Source organism: Ranitomeya imitator, chromosome 2, assembly GCF_032444005.1.
Source record: "Ranitomeya imitator isolate aRanImi1 chromosome 2, aRanImi1.pri, whole genome shotgun sequence".
NCBI lineage: Eukaryota > Metazoa > Chordata > Amphibia > Anura > Dendrobatidae > Ranitomeya > Ranitomeya imitator.
In genome coordinates, this window is record NC_091283.1 from 521,100,318 (window position 1) to 521,120,303 (window position 19,986).

At 43.6% G+C, this 19,986-nt stretch overlaps 1 protein-coding gene and 1 long non-coding RNA gene across 2 annotated transcripts; one reads left to right on the plus strand and one right to left on the minus strand.

Moving 5' to 3' along the window:
* Nucleotides 1-32: 32 nt before the first annotated feature.
* LOC138664804 (eukaryotic translation initiation factor 6-like) lies at nt 33-18,737 on the plus strand. Its single transcript, XM_069751777.1, has 5 exons — nt 33-174; nt 1,848-2,023; nt 2,945-3,121; nt 17,012-17,193; nt 18,521-18,737. The coding sequence occupies exons 1-5, from the start codon at nt 165-167 to the stop codon at nt 18,528-18,530; spliced, it is 555 nt and encodes a 184-aa protein (XP_069607878.1). The 5' UTR covers nt 33-164; the 3' UTR covers nt 18,531-18,737.
* On the minus strand, nt 6,151-7,988 carry LOC138667552 (uncharacterized). The gene is made up of 2 exons (XR_011318816.1): nt 7,684-7,988; nt 6,151-6,641 (listed from the first exon to the last, which is right to left on the minus strand). It is a non-coding gene; the product is annotated as an uncharacterized lncRNA (long non-coding RNA).
* Nucleotides 18,738-19,986: the final 1,249 nt, after the last annotated feature.

The window sequence follows — 19,986 nt, forward strand, 5'->3', positions numbered from 1 at the left end:
GAGAAGAATACATATTACCAGGATTTAGATTTAATTCATGTTAATGTTCTATACTGCACAAACAATCCTGCTTTAATTTTTCTTGCAGTGTATTTGAAGGAGAGCTCTCCGAGACCATACCAGTGGTGCATGCGTCAATAGCTGGATGCAGAATTATTGGAAGGATGTGTGTAGGTGTGTACAGATCACAACCATGACATGGCATACAGCAGTTTCTATAAAGAGATGTTAGTTTTAAAATGTTTGTTTTGTGATCCCTCTTGTAATGTTGCAGACTACAGTTCACACTGCCCCCAAAATGCTTTACATTGTCCAGGTGGATAGGCATCAGACATCAATCAAGCCTATGACACTTGCAGATGTTCAGATAATCCACCACGCAATTGATCTGTATGTGCCGACTAAATGCCAACAGGTCACACTGCTGTTTGGCTGCAGCCTGTATAAATCCTAAAGGGGGTTTCTAGGTGTGTAACATTGATGACCCCCGAATGATCTGATATAGAAGCCTTATCCAAAGGATATGCAAACCGTATTAGTTCCAGAAAAGACTACATCTGTTTAAAGAGGTTTTCCAAGTTAAAAAGAAAGGTCTGCAGTAAAGGTACCGTCACATTTAGCGACGCTGCAGCGATCCAGACAACAATCCTGATCGCTGCAGCATCTCTGTTTGGTCGCTGGAGAGCTGTCACACAGACAGCTCTCCAGCGACCAACGATGCCGGTCCCCTGGTAACCAGGGTAAACATCGGGTTACTAAGCGCAGGGCCGCGCTTAGTAACCCGATGTTTACCCTGGTTACCAGCGTAAAAGTTAAAAAAAAAAAACACTACATACTTACCTTCCGCTGTCTGTCCCCCGGCGCTGTGCTTTCCTGCACTGACTGTGATCGCCAGCCGGAAAGCACAGTGGTGATGTCATCGCTGTGCTCTGCTTTCCGGCCGGCGCTCACAGTGCAGAGAAGCACAGCGCTGGGGGACAGACAGCGGAAGGTAAGTATGTAGTGTTTGTTTTTTTTTTACTTTTACGCTGGTAACCAGGGTAAACATCGGGTTACTAAGCGTGGCCCTGCGCTTAGTAACCCGATGTTTACCCTGGTTACCAGTGAAGACATCGCTGAATCGGCGTCACACACGCCGATTCAGCGATGTCTGCAGGGAGTCCAGCGACGAAATAAAGTTCTGGACTTTCTGCACCGACCAACGATGGCACAGCAGGATCCAGATCGCTGCTGCCTGTCAAACTGAACGATATCGCTAGCCAGGACGCTGCAACGTCACGGATCGCTAGCGATATCGTTCAGTGTGACGGTACCTTAACCGTGTGACAACAGACTGCTGAATTGTGACAGTGTGCGATGCAGACACTGTCATGATTTCTCTGTATTTCCTCATGTAAGTGGGTGGTCGAGTGACTGCATGTATGCGATCTGTGTGTTTGCGGGCACATCATGCTGACTAGACTCTTATCCCTTTCTTTCTGTGTCCTATTGAGAGAAGTGCAGAAAAATCTAATTGCTATGTGGCTGCGAGTACATATCATATACATGCAGTCACGTAACCATGCACTCGCATGGGGAGTACAGGGTAATCATGACAATGTGCACATTGCACACTTTAATGATTCGGCATAAAGTGACTGCAGACTTTTCTTCTCGACCCCTTTAACAAAGTATTTATGGAAAATGGAAGGCAAATTCTGATAAAAACCCTCACTGTAACACCATATTTGTCTGAAATTTCTTTGAGCTGCTTGTAAGGAGCATAAAGATATGACCTAAACATTAAATAGTCTATAGGTTATTTCTTTTCTTTTTTAGCTTTGAATTTGTGTTCACATTTTATGTAGGAAACCGAAATGGCCTTCTAGTCCCAAACAACACAACAGATCAAGAACTCCAGCACATCAGAAACAGCTTACCGGACTCTGTACGAATCCAGAGGGTTGAGGAGAGACTTTCCGCTTTGGGGAATGTGATGGCTTGTAATGACTACGTAGCCCTTGTACACCCCGATCTTGACCGGGTATGTGCTGTTTGTTTTTTAATATCTACTGTAAACATTTCTTTAAATTCTCTTGGTCTTTAGGCATGTTGCCTTTGATAAGCCGGACAGGCACTGTGTCTACGCTGTCTAGACCCAAGGCATGTCCGTGCAATCTTCTCCCTGCCCAGCACCAGTGGCTAACGTGTCTCCCTGCCAGGCAAAGAACAAGGACAAGCCACCGGGGATATGTCTTACATGAGACACCTAGTCCCAGGATGGCTTTTCAAAGTATCTTGCAGTGAGACTTATCGGCTGCTATTGCACAGCATGAATCTGATGATGCCGTTTCCTAGTCCCAAGCAGTAGACCGTTCTCTATCTGTACTGTCCAAAACAGAGAATATCTCTTTAAGAGGAATCTTTTTTTAAACCAACAAAAGAACCCTATACTTGCCTTTTCAAGTCTCCTCCAGTTTCGTATTTCCACACACACACCTATTCTGGACTTATTCCGGTCTGTTTTACTGTTGCTGTCGCCTCCACTCATTGTGGCCAGCGATAACAGTGGTGCTCCCCAAACTGTAAGGTTGGCCTTACCAGTGAGGCACGTTTCATAGAAGTGATCATATACTGCCTGCTATTGGTGACAAAATTGGTGACAAAAAAAAAACAACTGACCTGATGGATAGGGTGGCCAAAGCGCTGGCCAACCATGGTGGGTCAATTGCTGCACAATTTTTCTACAAATTAGTATGTAATTTGGTCATTGCAGTGGGAAAGTTGTCGCCTACTGTGGCCGATCACGCTGTTTGGCCCTAACCTAATGTTTTGTTACAAATGGTTCATCATTGATCCATCAAATTCTTCTTCCCTTCTGTAAAATGTAAGACAAGACACAAGGATAACATAGAATAATGTACTTTCTATAATCCCTGCTCTTTATTTTCTTTTTGTGTTTCAGGAGACAGAGGAGATACTAGCAGACGTTCTGAAAGTAGAGGTTTTCAGGCAGACAGTTGCTGAGCAAGTTCTTGTTGGCAGTTACTGTGCCTTTAGTAATCAGGGGGGTTTGGTTCATCCCAAAACATCAATAGAAGACCAGGATGAGTTGTCATCATTACTCCAAGTCCCCTTAGTGGTAAGTAAAATAAGATAAGAATGAATGCTACTTCAAAACGCTATATAAAAGCTTGCTTCTTAGGCTAGGTTCATATTGCGTTAGTGCAACCCGTTTAGCGCTACCTACTGGGGAATTTTGGAAAGTTTAGTAATTTTGAACATATAGATAAGGGTATGTGGGGAAAAAAATGGTAGTCAAATTTGGCATTCAGATTCCACAGCCTGGGACTTTTGTTCTTTTCCCTCAAGTTTGCTTTTCCAAAGTAAATGTGCTTGTTACTTTAACCCCTTACCGGCATCGGACGTACTATACCGTCCGATGCCGGCTCCCCTGCTTTGATGCAGGGCTCCGCGGTGAGCCCGCACCAAAGCCGGGACATGTCAGCTGTTTTGAACAGTAGAATCGCGATCTGCCCGCACCTATTAACTAGTTAAATGCCGCTGTCAAACGCAGACAGCGGCATTTAACTACCGCTTCCGGCCGGGCGGCCAGAAATGACGTCATCGCCGACCCCGTCACATGATCGGGGGTCGGCGATGCTTGTGAATGGTAACCATAGAGGTCCTTGAGACCTCTATGGTTACTGATTGCCCGTCGCTGTGAGCGCCACCCTGTGGTCGGCGCTCACAGCACACGTGCAATTCTGCTACATAGCAGCGATCAGCAGATCGCTGCTATGTAGCAGAGCCGATCGTGCTATGCCTGCTAGCCTCTCATGGAGGCTATTGAAGCATGGCAAAAGTAAAAAAAAAAAAGTTTAAAAAAATGTGAAAAAAATAAAAAAAACATAAAAGTTTAAATCACCCCCCTTTCACCCCAATCGAAATAAATCAATAAAAAAAATATCAAATCTACGCATATTTGGTATCGCCGCGCTCAGAATCGCCCGATCTATCAATTAAAAAAAAGTATTAACCTGATCGCTAAACAGCGTAGCGGGAAAAAAATTCGAAACGCCAGAATTACGTTTTTTTGGTCGCCGCGACATTGCATTAAAATGCAATAACGGGCGATCAAAAGAACGTATCTGCACCGAAATGCTATCATTAAAAACGTCATCTCGGCACGCAAAAAATAAGCCCTCAACCGACCCCAGATCACGAAAAATGGAGACGCTACGAGTATCGGAAAATGGCGCAATTTTTTTTTTTTTTTTTTAGCAAAGTTTGGAATTTTTTTTCACCACTTAGATAAAAAATAACCTAGTCATGTTTGGTGTCTATGAACTCGTAATGACCTGGAGAATCATAATGGCAGGTCAGTTTTAGCATTTAGTGAACCTAGCAAAAAAGCCAAACAAAAAACAAGTGTGGGATTGCACTTTTTTTGCAATTTCACCGCACTTGGAATTTTTTTCCCGTTTTCTAGTACACGACATGCTAAAACCAATGATGTCGTTCAAAAGTACAACTCGTCCCGCAAAAAATAAGCCCTCACATGGCCAAATTGACGGAAAAATAAAAAAGTTATGGCTCTGGGAAGGAGGGGAGCGAAAAACGAACACGGAAAAACGAAAAATCCCCTGGTCATGAAGGGGTTAATGGTAAATTGCCATATATATTTAAAGGGAGTCTTGCCAGGATTTTGCTACCCCCATCTGAGAGCAGCATATTTGAGGCTCCGTGGCTGCATTATTAGACAATAATTGAACAGCCACAGCACATACGGGGATTGGCTAACAGCCGCAAATCGTGGAGCTGCGGGGACTTGGAACATATTACTCAAGCACCCACGATACTTTGAGAACGCTATTTCCTAGTACACTTATCACTAACAGAGACCCTTGTTCCAGCGGAGTCATTTACTGGATTTCTTGCTGTAGTTTTATCTGCTACTGATGTACCAGTTATGAGTTCATTATAACCCCAGCCACACATTATTGGCAGATTTATGCCTATGCACAGTGTACAGAAAGCTGCCAGTCCGTGGTGGGGCGGGGTTATACACAGCTTATGAATATGGAGGACTACTTGGCATGAGGTTTACTAGTTTTCCCTGTTTTACCAGCAGGAGATTATGAAAAGTACAGCAAGCAGCCTAGCAAGTAACATGTCACTGGAATTGGGGTCTCTGTCCCCATGTCATGCTTATGTCATTTTAGGTGGCAAAAACCTGATGACCTATTCCCTGTTAAAGGGAACCTGCCATGTTCCCAAACGCTAATAACCTACCGTAATTCTATGGTGCTTATCTGCAAGTTAATAGCATTGTAATGCCGCACTGAAAGACTGGCTACCATGAGGACATGAACTTTATTACTCCAGCTGTCAGTCATACAGGCGTGGCCAGCTCTGCTGCAGTCTTTAGTCAGAACATAGTGAGCAGCGGCTCTAACCATTCCTCGCCACTGACTGATGGCTGACTCTGCACAGATCCACTGCAAGTCAGTGCTGGCAGCTCAGTTACAGCGGTCGCTCACTGTGTACTGAGCGGTGACTGTAGCTGTGCCGGCAGCACCACTATGACTGAAAGCTTGAGGCTGCCGAGAGGAATTAAGTTTTTCCTCCCAGTATCCAGTCTTTCAGTGCTGGGGCTGCACAGCGTTAGAATGCTATTAACCTGCAGATTAACACCATATGTAAAAGTTTATAGCGGTTTGTGACATGACTGTTTTCCTTGTCAGCAGGATTGTGCACAGTAACCTACAGTGTCAGGTCGGCTCCTTTACACTGATTAAAAATACCTTGGCTGATGAAATCTGTCTTGTGGTGGTTTCTTAATCTTTTTTTTTTTCCTTTGGAGGAGAGAATTTTTTTGTTTGTTCTCTACAAAGGTGGCACTGCCGACGCCTGCTCAGTAGCAGCCATTGGATCACCAATAGCTGCAACTACACAGGCTGGCGTCTGCCTGCAGAAGGGTTTTATTTTCTTTTCAGAATAGAGCAATCTTTATCCTATAATCTCTATCCCAACCTGACACTGTCTGTAGGTCACGTAATGATAGAAACCACGGCACTCAAGGTTTGTAGGAGGTGCACAAGTTAGGTATCCAACCCGTCAGTCATGTAGAATAAATTACTTGGCACTCAAGAGAAATTCTTTGCAAGGTAAAACGTGAATAGTTCATTTATTAGGTGCATCCAGTTCCATATAAATTGAACGTTTTCGGTCTAATCAAAAGACCTTCATCAGAAAAGGTTATAAAGTACTGTAATACATGTGTGGAAAAACACAAAGGAAAACATTTTTTAGAAAATGATGCACAGAGAAATATATAGTAAAAAACAGATATGGTACACATTGCTCAATGGAGAAATGATAACTAAACAGACATCACATGTTACACGAAGAGCAGACAACAGCGGCGGTCTAAATGGATCCGACCTGGTGCTCCGTGAGTGGTGAGCTTCGTGGTGGAGATGCTAAAGGCTGTAAATGTGTAGGAAGGATAATGCAAGAGAAAAGAGGGCAAGGAGACACATCACGTCCAACTGAAAAACCGAGCGAGTGGATAGCGAATAGGCCATCCCTAAAGGATACAGGAAGTGCGGTAACCTCTATGACTAGTGGTTGACGGACTAAGGTGCACAGTGAGATGCCTGAAATATAAAACATGAACATGTTAATAATACATAATTGTCATTGTGCAGGAATAGTGCAACATGTATGGGCACACAACCCCGTAGGGAGAAGAGAGCATAAGAATGAGTAGAGGGCAAGAGAACGGACCCTGCAGTGTGACCACCTACAACCTGCAAGAATGAATAGAGAAATAGCCCAGAGTAGTAAAAGCATATACTAGAAAATTATATTATAGCTACCTGGATGATTAGGGCAATCTGATAGGGCCCATAAGGTGCCAGCAACAGAGCAGGCCTAGGGGAGGGAGGGCGCCTAGGAGGAACAAGGAGAGATAGAGGAACACCTAGCCAAAAGTTGTCTATACCAAGGTAAACCCCTATAGAGTACTAGTCACCATTACCTGTAAGGCAGAGGGTATATAAGGCGAGCGCTGTGGGGGGCGAGCAAATCGCAGGAGCAGACGCGCTGTTGAAAAGAAAATATAATGAGTGACTAAGTCTCTAGGCCGAGGCGGAGTGCCGAGAGAGGGCGAGCGTCACTGTATAATGGGGCAGAGAGTACCTGTAAAGCCGGAGGACCCCGGCGCCGTGTAGCGAAGGCTGTGAGACTCCCAGAGCTGGTGTCTGGCGGCGGCACTTCCGGGTTTATGTGCGCGCCGCCAGGCAATCACCTGACCCGTAGCGTCATAGCAGACACGTGACCGGGTCGGCGGCGCGTGCGCAGAGAGACAAGGACGGAAGGGAGCTGAAGGGCGCTTGCGCCAAGAGAATGAGTGCCGGAGGCTAAAAAAGAAAGCCAGAGGCGGCCCTATACAGCGAGGGGAGAGAGGGGGGAAGGGCGAAACTACAAGGGAGAACAAACGCAGGGAAATTAGAGAGGGCAAGGGAGGCTGGACGAGGAGAACTCAAACAGGGTATATGCAAAATAAAGAGGTAAATGACCTAATACAGAGAAAGGAGGGAAGGTCTAGAACAGACCTCAAAGGTGGTCACACGCAGGTGATATAGAGACCAGACTAATGCTCTATATCTAGAATGGCATTGAGTGTGGATACTGTACCATATGGGGTGGGGCCAGTGCTCGGTGCGCAGGACGTGACTAGCGGTTCTGTGAAAAGAGGTAAAACAGAAAATTAAAAACATGACATAAACAAATGCGATCAACACATTCCCTGGTTGTGCTCACTTTACATAGACTACAAAACCAGGAATTACAAAAAAGCTGAAATATCGTAATCTCTATTTAATCCCTTTGGTTCTAAGGTCTGGAGCGTATAAATCCAATAAGCTTCCCTTCTTTGAAGCATTCTGGTACGGTTTTGTCCTCTTCTAGGGATATCCACCTGTTCTAAAACCTGAAACCGGAGTTGGGCAATACCGTGATTTTTTATGGCAAAATGGTGTGGGAGGGGAAGATGTGTCTTGTTGCATCGGATGGTGGATTTGTGTTGGGCCACTCTTTCCCTTACTGCTTACGTGGTCTCGCCTACATAGGCTAGGCCGCATGGGCATTTGATGAGATATACCACGAATGTGGACTCGCAGGTATAGAAACCTTTTATGGGAATGGCCTTACCAGTTTGTGGGTGAAACACAGAGGAGCCCTTTTGTACATTACTACACTGTAGACAATTGAGGCAGGGGAAAGTACCACGTTTCTGGGTGTGAAGAAAAGTTTGTTTTGGGACCACTGAACCTGAGCCAATATCTGCCTTGACCAGCCTGTCCTTAAGGTTTCTAGCACGCTTAAAACATGGTAGGAATGGAGCTTTAAATTCTGGAACTGTCGGGTAACTTTTGGATAAGATATTCCAATGTCTCCTAATGGTAGATTGTACCAGGCTCGAAAAGGGATGAAAGGTAGAGACAAAGGGGATGGTGACTAGTACTCTATAGGGGTTTACCTTGGTATAGACAACTTTTGGCTAGGTGTTCCTCTATCTCTCCTTGTTCCTCCTAGGCGCCCTCCCTCCCCTAGGCCTGCTCTGTTGCTGGCACCTTATGGGCCCTATCAGATTGCCCTAATCATCCAGGTAGCTATAATATAATTTTCTAGTATATGCTTTTACTACTCTGGGCTATTTCTCTATTCATTCTTGCAGGTTGTAGGTGGTCACACTGCAGGGTCCGTTCTCTTGCCCTCTACTCATTCTTATGCTCTCTTCTCCCTACGGGGTTGTGTGCCCATACATGTTGCACTATTCCTGCACAATGACAATTATGTATTATTTACATGTTCATGTTTTATATTTCAGGCATCTCACTGTGCACCTTAGTCCGTCAACCACTAGTCATAGAGGTTACCGCACTTCCTGTATCCTTTAGGGATGGCCTATTCGCTATCCACTCGCTCGGTTTTTCAGTTGGACGTGATGTGTCTCCTTGCCCTCTTTTCTCTTGCATTATCCTTCCTACACATTTACAGCCTTTAGCATCTCCACCACGAAGCTCACCACTCACGGAGCACCAGGTCGGATCCATTTAGACCGCCGCTGTTGTCTGCTCTTCGTGTAACATGTGATGTCTGTTTAGTTATCATTTCTCCATTGAGCAATGTGTACCATATCTGTTTTTTACTATATATTTCTCTGTGCATCATTTTCTAAAAAATGTTTTCCTTTGTGTTTTTCCACACATGTATTACAGTACTTTATAACCTTTTCTGATGAAGGTCTTTTGATTAGACCGAAAACGTTCAATTTATATGGAACTGGATGCACCTAATAAATGAACTATTCACGTTTTACCTTGCAAAGAATTTCTCTTGAGTGCCAAGTAATTTATTCTACATAACTGTCTGTAGGTCACTTTGCACAATCCTCCTCGCACGTTCCTTTTAAGTGTAATTACACTTTCAGGTAATGTTCCAGGATTTCTGGAAGTCCTTGTGTATGTGTACATAAGGAGTAAAACTATCTGTCATTTGTATTCTGCAATTTGGCAAGTTTTTACTCTGAGCTGGGAGTCTCGGCAGTTTTTTTTTTTTTTTTTTTGTGGTTGTGGTTTAGGTTTTTCTTGAGCTTCTCCCTGTAGGTTTATAGATCAAATATATAATGTGATCTCTCAAAGACTGATTTTTTTTTTTTTTTTTTTTAATGAAAAGTTTGCAGTCACTGTGTGAATGCAGACGTATGAATTCTCCCGGTGAATGCATCGTTTTAGACGTGACAACCCCCTTTAAGCAGTTTTGGAGCGTGATAAGTGGATTTATCTCTTACAAAGTTTCTTTTTGCTTTTTTCTTGGGCTCTGTTAATGAAAGCAGTGCTGGAGAGCCCGCGCGATGCTGGGCTATGATGTGCGGTGAAGCTCTGCACACAGCCCAGTCATTCGGGGAGACTGGGACCTGCCTCAGTGATGCCGGGTTGGCTTCTAGTTCCGAAAGTTGATGTGACATCACTGGCAGCTGCAGCTGGGGGGTCACGTCATGGGGATGAGCAGACAACGATAGCGCCGCTCACAAGCACATTTGGAAACGCAAAGTATTTAAAGAGAGACTCCAAGGTTCATATCTATCTGCAAGTGGACAACTTCTTTTAACCCCTTCCCGACCTGTGACACAGCGTATGCGTCATGAAAGTCGGTGCCAATCCGACCTGTGACGCATATGCTGTGTCACAGAATGATCGCGTCCCTGCAGATCGGGTGAAAGGGTTAACTCCCATTTCACCCGATCTGCAGGGACAGGGGGAGTGGTAGTTTAGCCCAGGGGGGGTGGCTTCACCCCCCCGTGGCTACGATCGCTCTGATTGGCAGTTTCACTTTCAACAGCCAATCAGAGCGATTTGTAATATTTCACCTAAAAAACTGGTGAAATATTGCAATCCAGCCATGGCCGATGCTGCAATATCATCGGACATGGCTGGAAACACTTATGTGCACCGATCGCCCCCCCAGCCCTCCGATCTGTGCTCCGCTCCCCTCCGTCCTGTGCTCCGCTCCCCCGTCCTCCTGTCCGCTCCCCCCGTGCTCCAATCACACCCCCCGTGCTCCAATCAAACCCCCCTGCACTCCGATCCCCTCCCCTGCACAGCGATCCCCCCCCCGTGCTCCGATCCACCCCCCCCGCACAGCGATTCCCCCACCCCGTGCTCCAATCCACCCCCCATGCTCCGATCCACCCCCCCGTGCTCCGACGCCCCCGTGCCCTAATCTCCCCCCCCCTTATACTTACCGAGCCTCCCGGGGTCCGTCCGTCTTCTTTCCTGGGCGCCGCCATCTTCCAAAATGGCGGGCGCATGTGCAGTGCGCCTGCCGAATCTGCCAGAGTGAATTTTGATCACTGAGATAGATAGTGATCAAAATAAAAAAAATGGTAAATGACCCCCCCCTTTGTCACCCCCATAGGTAGGGACAATTAAAAAAAAATAAAGAAATTTTTTTTTTCCACTAAGGTTGGGGTAAGAACTAGGGGTAGGGGTAGGGTTAGGGTTCGGGATGTGCACACGTATTCTGGTCCTCTGCGGATTTTTCCGCAGAGGATTTGATAAATCCGCAGTGCTAAACCGCTGTGGATTTACCGCGGTTTTTCTGCGCATTTCACTGCGGTTTTACAACTGCGATTTTCTATTGGAGCAGTTGTAAAACCGCTGCGGAATCCGCAGAAAGAAGTGACATGCTGCGGAATGTAAACCGCTGCGTTTCCGTGCAGTTTTTCTGCAGCATGTGTACAGCGATTTTTGTTTCCCATAGGTTTACATTGAACTGTAAACTCATGGGAAACTGCTGCGGATCCGCAGTGTTTTCCGCAGCGTGTGCACATACCTTTAGAATTAGGCTATGTGCACATGGTGCGGATTTGGCTGCGGATCCGCAGCAGTGTTCCATCACGTTTACAGTACCATGTAAACATATGGAAAACCAAATCAGCTGTGCCCATGGTGCGGAAAATACCACGCGGAAACGCTGCGTTGTATTTTCCGCAGCATGTCAATTCTTTGTGCGGATTCCGCAGCGTTTTACACCTGTTCCTCAATAGGAATCCACAGGTGAAATCCGCACAAAAAACCCTGGCAATCCACGGTAAATCCGCAGGTAAAACGCAGTGCCTTTTACCCGCGGATTTTTCAAAAATGGTGCGGAAATATCTCACACGAATCCGCAACGTTGGCACATAGCCTTAGGGTTGGGTTGCAATTAGGGTTGTGGTTAGGGTTACGGCTACAGTTGGGATAAGGGTTAGGGGTGTGTTGGTGTCAGAATTGAGGGGTTTCCACTGTTTAGGCACATCAGGGGGTCTCCAAACGCAACATGGCGCCACCATTGATTCCAGCCAATCTTGTATTCAAAAAGTCAAATGGTGCTCCCTCACTTCCGAGCCCCGACGTGTGTCCAAACAGTGGTTTACCCCCACATATGGGGTACCAGCATACTCAGGACAAACTGCGCAACAATTACTGGGGTCCAATTTCTCCTGTTACCCTTGAGAAAATAAAAAATTGCTTGCTAAAACATAATTTTTGAGGAAAGAAAAATGATTTTTTATTTTCACGGCTCTGCGTTGTAAACGTCTGTGAAGCACTTGGGGGTTCAAAGTGCTTACCACATATCTAGATAAGTTCCTTTCGGGGTCTAGTTTCCAAAATGGGGTCACTTGTGGGGGGTTTCTACTGTTTAGCCACATCAGGGGCTCTGCAAACGCAACGTGACGCCCGCAGAGCATTCCATCAAAGTCTGCATTTCAAAACGTCACTACTTCTCTTCCGAGCCCCAGCATGTGCCTAAACAGTAGTTTACCCCCACATATGGGGTATCAGCGTACTCAGGAGAAACTGGACAATAACTTTTGGGGTCAAATTTCTCCTGTTACCCTTGGGAAAATAAAAAATTGCGGGCTAAAAAATCATTTTTGAGAAAATAATTTTTTTTTTTTTATTTTCATGGCTCTGCGTTATAAACTTCTGTGAAGCACTTGAGGGTTCAAAGTGCTCACCACACATCTAGATTAGTTCCTTTGGGGGTCTAGTTTCCAAAATGGGGTCATTTGTGGGGGATCTCCAATGTTTAGGCACACAGGGGCTCTCCAAACGCGACATGGTGTCCGCTAATGATTGGAGCTAATTTTCCATTCAAAAAGTCAAAAGGCGCGCCTTCCCTTCCGAGCCCTGCCGTGTGCCCAAACATTGGTTTACCCCCACATATGAGGTATCGGCGTACTCGGGAGAAATTGCTCAACAAATTTTAGGATCCATTTTATCCTATTGCCCATGTGAAAATGAAAAAATTGAGGCGAAAAGAAATTTTTTTGTGAAAAAAAAGTACTTTTTCATTTTTACGGATCAATTTGTGAAACACCTGAGGGTTTAAAGTGCTCACTAGGCATCTAGATAAGTTCCTTGGGGGGTCCAGTTTCCAAAATGGGGTCACTTGTGGGGGAGCTCCAATTTTTAGGCACACGGGGGCTCTCCAAACGTGACATGGTGTCCGCTAAAGAGTGCAGCCAATTTTTCATTCCAAAAGTCAAATGGCGCTCCTTCCCTTCCAAGCCCTGCCGTGCGCCCAAACAGTGGTTTACCCCCACATATGAGGTATCAGCGTACTCAGGACAAATTGGACAACCACTTTCGTTGTTCAGTTTCTCCTTTTACCATTGGGTAAAAAGTTAAATGTTCATTTTTTCTTTCCATGTTGCTTCTGCTGCTGTGAAGCACCTGAAGGGTTAATAAACTTCTTGAATGTGGTTTTGTGCACCTTGAGGGGTGCAGTTTTTAGAATGGTGTCACTTTTGGGTATTTTCAGCCATATAGACCCCTCAAACTGACTTCAAATGTGAGGTGGTCCCTAAAAAAAAATGGTTTTGTAAATTTCGTTGTAAAAATGAGAAATCGCTGGTCAAATTTTAACCCTTATAACTTCCTAGCAAAAAAAAATTTTGTTTCCAAAATTGTGCTGATGTAAAGTATACATGTGGGAAATGTTATTTATTAACTATTTTGTGTCACATAACTCTCTGGTTTAACAGAATAAAAATTAAAAATGTGAAAATTGCGAAATTTTCAAAATTTTCGCCAAATTTCCGTTTTTATCACAATTAAACACAGAATTTATTGACCTAAATTTACCACTAACATGAAGCCCAATATGTCACGAAAAAACAATCTCAGAACCGCTAGGATCCATTGAAGCGTTCCTGAGTTATTACCTCATAAAGGGACACTGGTCAGAATTTCAAAAAACGGCAAGGTCTTTATGGTCAAAATAGGCTGGGTCATGAAGGGGTTAAGGCATGCTCTTCAAAGCACATCTAGGCACACGTATCAGATTTCATAAACTGAGTTGTTTTATCACAGTATTTCAGTACCTTATCCAATCGTTCATCAATATCTCGCACAATTCTTGCACTTGTGTTCATACACTGGTACACACTAGGTTTGAGTCATCATACAGCTCTGTGGCCGCAACTTATGAAGCCTGGCATAGTACATTCTACTCTTAATGAAGGGTTGTGGTGGAGTAAGCCTATGTGCACACGTTGAGTATTTTCTTGCAGAAATTTCTGCAAGGTTTCTGCATCTCTATGCAGGAGAGAGGCTACTGCAAAAACGCACGTTTTTGCATGCGTTTTTTGTACAGCAATGAAGGCTTTTTTTTTTTTTTTAAGCTAAATAAAGATATTAAAAAAAAAAGTTGGTATTTCTTGGCTCAACACCAAGTTTTCATGCTGATGCAGTGTGGTATCAGGGTAATGGGATTAGAGCAGCAGCTGTCATTGACAAGTAGTTCCAGGCCTAGTCATAAGGTGTCAGCTGGACACCCTCATTACTAAGCTGATAAGTAAACACACACAAACCTACCCATACATTGTCACCAGCCTATGTAGGAGTGTTATCAGAATGAATGTACATAGGCTGTAGCTAAACAGCAACTGTTAATTTTAAAGAAAAAAATGGAAAAAAAAATGTGCGCTCTCGCAATTTTAATAACCAGCAGATGGAAAGCCGACAGCTGGGGGCAGATGTTTATAGTTTGGGAAGGGGTAATATCTATGGAGCTTCCAAAGCTATTAATATCAGCTCACAGCTGTATACTTAGCCTTTGCTGGCTATTAAAATGGAGGACCCCCCCAAAAAATGATGTGGGGTACCCTTATAAATAATAACCAGCAAAGGATATGCAGGCAGCTGTGGGCTGATATTAGTAGCCTAGGAAGGGGCCATGGATTTTTGCCCCTCCCAGACAAGATGCATCTATAAGATGCGCCAAATTTTGCGCTTAGCCTCGCTCTTCCCACTTGCCCAGTAGCTGTGGCAAGTGGGGTTCATATTTGTGGGGTTGATGTCACCTTTGTATTGTCAGGTGACATCAAGCCCACAGGCTAGTAATACAGAGGTGTCTATAAGACACCTATCTATTAATAACCCCATAGTGATATTGTATAAAACAGAGACCCAGAATAAAGTCCTTTATTTGAAATAATGACACTCCTTTAATGAATCTTAATTAGACCATAATTGCCAAACGCCTAATCCACCGAAGCCAATGTTTCCTGTAACAAAAATAAAATAAACCACAAATATTCCTCATCTGTCAGCAGAGAAGATCTTTGTGTGGAAACTTCCTGAAGAAGAAGCCTTTGAGCTTCGAAACGCGTTGAATAAACCACCCGAACACCCTAACAGTATATCTGGATCTATTATTTGTCGCAGCAGCGCAGATGTAATCCACATTTCATTTATTATAGCAGAGAAGATGATACATAATGTCACACGATGATCCTGATCACTTTGAGAGCAGTCACATCAGTGATGTGACTGCTCTCAAAGACAGCCGGCAATACACTGACAGGAGGGAATTGCTTCCGCAGTGTATAGCACTGAGCTGCAGTGAGAGAGTTAACTGGAGTTAATCAGCTGATCAGCTCCGGTGATCTCGATTACGGCACCACTGCCACGTGGGAAAGTTCTCACTCAGCGGTGCTGTAAGTGAGAGCATCGGAGATGACGGGCTGATGAACTTCGGTGAACTCTCTCACGGCAGCTCAGTGATACACTGCGGGAGCAATTACCTCCTGTTAGTGTATCACCGGGCAGAGCAGTCACATCTCCCGATGTGACTGTTCTATACGTGATATCACCGTGGGACAATCTGGATTACGTGGACTACGGCACACATGGAATATATGGTGGATTATTTTACATTATTTCTAGGACGCAAGGGCATCGGGGATTAGGCGTTAAGGTGAGTGTTTTTATTTTTTTATTTTTATGGGAATATGTATGTAATTTTACTTAAACTGTGAGCACAGGTGCCAGCAGATGATAATACTATCCCATCAGCGGCACCTGCTGTCACTGTTATCAGTGACAGCAGACATAGCCTGATGGAAGCAGTAGTCTCATCGGCCTACGCCAGCTTTTTGCTGCAGGATCACGCGGACATCGGACAGCATGATTCCGCAGCACTGTGACCGACAGTACTGGCGGTAATGTTACTGAGGGTGACAGTCACAGCTACGGGATCACGCTGACAGTCTTAAAACTGATTGTCTCCCCGGCGGTAGCGTTACCGCTGATAGGAACCACCGCGCAGTTGTTTTCCATGCTGTCACACATGACAGCGTGGAAAACACCATAGGAAGATGGTAAAACGCAACACAAACTCAGCAAATCTGCAAACATTTTTATTCCTGTGTTTTTGCTGCGGATTTAACTGACTCAATTGAAGTCAATGGGTGCGGAAATGCTGCCGAAATGCACAAAGAATTGGCATGCTGCAGAAAGACACGCACTGCAAATACGCACGGAAATTTACTGATCATGTGCAGAACACTTCAGGATTGACATTGAATAAGCTTGCATAAGGATTCCATTACATTTTTGGACCATTTCTGCGAGGAAAAAAAGCTGCAAAAACGCATCGTGTGCACATAGCTTAAGAGGCGCTTGGTTCACTTAGGGGGCAAGCCTCTTAATCAGTCAGGGCACATTTCACAACTGGCATGCCTCATCAGAAATCTTACTCTAGTACCTTATATACCACAACTGATCATCAATTAGATGGCCGAGTTTTGCCACATGCACTTCCTGCCGAAATGCCCCCTACTTTAGCAGCATGAATATGTAAAGTTGCAAAATTTTTGCACAACACCATGTTTCGTCAAAATATAGCAACTTTTTAAGATGGTTTAATCTAGAATATTCTGGCGTGTACAAACAAGGCACCATTTTTATTTTTTTATACTGATACTATATAAATAATCTAAATTATAATTTTCATTGTCTTTATTTCATTATTGAATTACCAAAAATATAACCCTCAAAAAGCATGTTGTGAAAATCAGTATGTATAAAGAACGTTAAAACATTTTATTTTGAAATTTGAGCATTCAGTTAAATGTATCCTGTCAAATCCTAATCACTAATTGACACTAACTTTAATTGTCTTTTGACAGGCTGGTACAGTCAATCGAGGTAGTGAAGTGATTGCAGCAGGAATGGTTGTCAATGACTGGTGTGCTTTCTGCGGTCTGGACACGACCAGTACAGAGCTGTCAGTCATAGAAAGTGTATTCAAGCTAAGTGATGCTCAGCCAAGCACCATTGCCACAAACATGAGAGACTCTCTAATTGACAGGTATGATACTGTTTTCTAGCTTTTGTTTTAGTGTACAGCACTAGGAAACCTGTAGTCTGAAACTAGAGGGCGACTTTGGCCATGACATAGGTCACAAGGCCAAATATTGCAGTATGCTCCTAATGCATTACCACATAATGCTAGTGAATGGGGGTCCTATTTTGAACCTCAAAGTACCAGGTCACTCAATTTAGAAAAAATCCAGATTATAACTTTTTGTGACTTGCTTGACTCTTGTGAGTTGCAAAGTGACCCCCTTTCATTCAAACTATGCTGTAGTATAGCAGTGAAACTGGCGATCTTTGGCTGTAAACCACAGTGTGTATCCCAGGCCTAATTGTCGAGTACATATCACAGCAGTGTTTCAGTTATGTGCTTTTTTGCTCTGCAACAAAGCTGTGAAAAACTCTTTAGGGTGCAGCTTGTACCCTTCTTGCACATTCAGAAGGAACGGAAAATATAAGGCCTTACACTGCTTCCGGCTAGACCCACTTCTGGCATTGCCTCAAAGTTCCATCTAAAAGTGTCCTGATTTCAAACATTATGTTTAAAACCACAAAATCCCCATGTAAGGGCATGTAGACACAGTTGTGTGTGTGTGTTTTTTTGTTTTTGTGGTAGATTCTACTGTAAAAGCAACCCAAAAAAGCACTAACTAAAGGCTCAAAAAAATGAATATATGTATTACCATGTAAGAACGTGTTTATTCATATGGTTTTCTTTTGATAGTCTTTTAACCACTTCAGGTTTCCAAAACACTAAGCTGTTAAAAGAATTCAGCTGACTTTCTTCAGGCGGTTTTTTTTTCGGCTATATTTTATAATGCAAGTAATTGGGGAGGCTCAAAGTTTCTAGCATGTCACTGAGCATTTCGCCAGCGTTTTTGCTTCAAAAACTGCTAATGTTTTTCTTGCTCAATGTAGATTAAAAATAAAAGCATCCAACAAGTGCCAGTCCAAAAAAAGTGTCTCCAAACTGATGTACAAAACACCAAAAAACCCTTCAGTGATCAAAAGTGTTGTGCTAACTACTTTGGTATGGAAGAAAGATGTATATAGCACTACAAGCTTAGGCTGGTTTACAATAGCATATGCAAAGTTGTCTGAATGCCTTTCAGAAAGTGTGTTTAGTTTTTGTTTTTTTGTTTTTTTACATCCGCATGTCTATTATGGACAGCTGCATTGCATCTGTTAAGAATTGTAATGGATCCATGCAAAATCCATAATATGGGGATGGCAAGTCGTATATGATCTGTGCTGTTTTTTTTTTTGTGTATGTGTGCACTTTTATTGACTTTTTTTTTTTAATCTTTTCTCCTTCCTTTTAGCCTTACATAACCAGAGTATCCTGAGATCAGCTGCTTGGCCATTAAGAAGATCACTGCACTGTATTACTTAAGCTGCTGCTTCACCTGCTAAATGATGTGCGCATTAGTGGAACAGATGTTTGTGTACAACCTGCATTTAAAAGGAAAAAAATAATAAATTCAAACAACTGTATATTGCACTTACACTCTTTAAATGTAATAAAATTTTAAAACCTAATACTGTAAGATCTATTTGCCCATAAAATCTACTAAGGCCAGGTTCACAGGGGCATATTGTACAATCCGAATATGTACCACAATCCTAATATGTACCGCAATACCTGGGATAAGTCTCCTAACCCAAACTGATAGCCTCTTATTAGGCTGTATGTTAGGAGTCAGTAAACCCGTAGTCAATCAGGTATATGTTTGGATTGTTAAAATAATGAATACTCCTAGAGGTTTAAAGTCAAGTTTGTGATATACAGTCATGGCCAAAAGTATTGACACCCCTGCAATTCTGTCAGATAATACTCAGTTTCTTCCTGAAAATGATTACAAACACAAATTCTTTGGTATTATTTTCATTTAATTTGTCTTAAATGAAAAAACAAAAGAGAATGAAGCAAAAAGCAAAACATTGATCATTTCACACAAAACTCCAAAAATGGGCCAGACAAAAGTATTGGCACCCTCAGCCTATTACTTGGTTGCACAACCTTTAGCCAAAATAACTGCGACCAACCCCTTCCGGTAACCATCAATGAGTTTCTTACAATGCTCTGCTGGAATTTTAGACCATTCTTTGACAAACTGCCATTTTTAGATCTCTCCACAGGTGTTGTATGGGATTCAGGTCTGGACTCATTGCTGGACACCTTAGAAGTCTCCAGTGCTTTCTCTCAAACCATTTTCTAGTGCTTTTTGAAGTGTGTTTTGGGTCATTGTCCTGCTGGAAGACCCATGACCTCTGAGGGAGACCCAGCTTTCTTACAATGGGCCCTACATTATGCTGCAAAATTTGTTGGTAGTCTTCAGACTTCATAATGCCATGCACACGGTCAAGCAGTCCAGTGCCAGAGGCAGCAAAGCAACCACAAAACATCAGGGAACCTCCGCCATGTTTGACTGTAGGGACCGTGTTCTTTTCTTTGAATGCCTCTTTTTTTTCTCCTGTAAACTCTTATGTTGATGCCTTTGCCCAAAAAGCTCTACTTTTGTCTCATCTGACCAGAGAACATTCTTCCAAAACGTTTTAGGCTTTTTCAGGTAAGTTTTGGCAAACTCCAGCCTGGCTTTTTTATATCTCGGGGTAAGAAGTGGGGTCTTCCTGGGTCTCCTACCATACAGTCCCTTTTCATTCAGACGCCGACGGATAGTACGGGTTGACACTGTTGTACCCTCGGACTGCAAGACAGCTTGAACTTGTTTAGATGTTAGTCGAGGTTCTTTATTCAATATCCGCACAATCTTGCGTTGAAATCTCT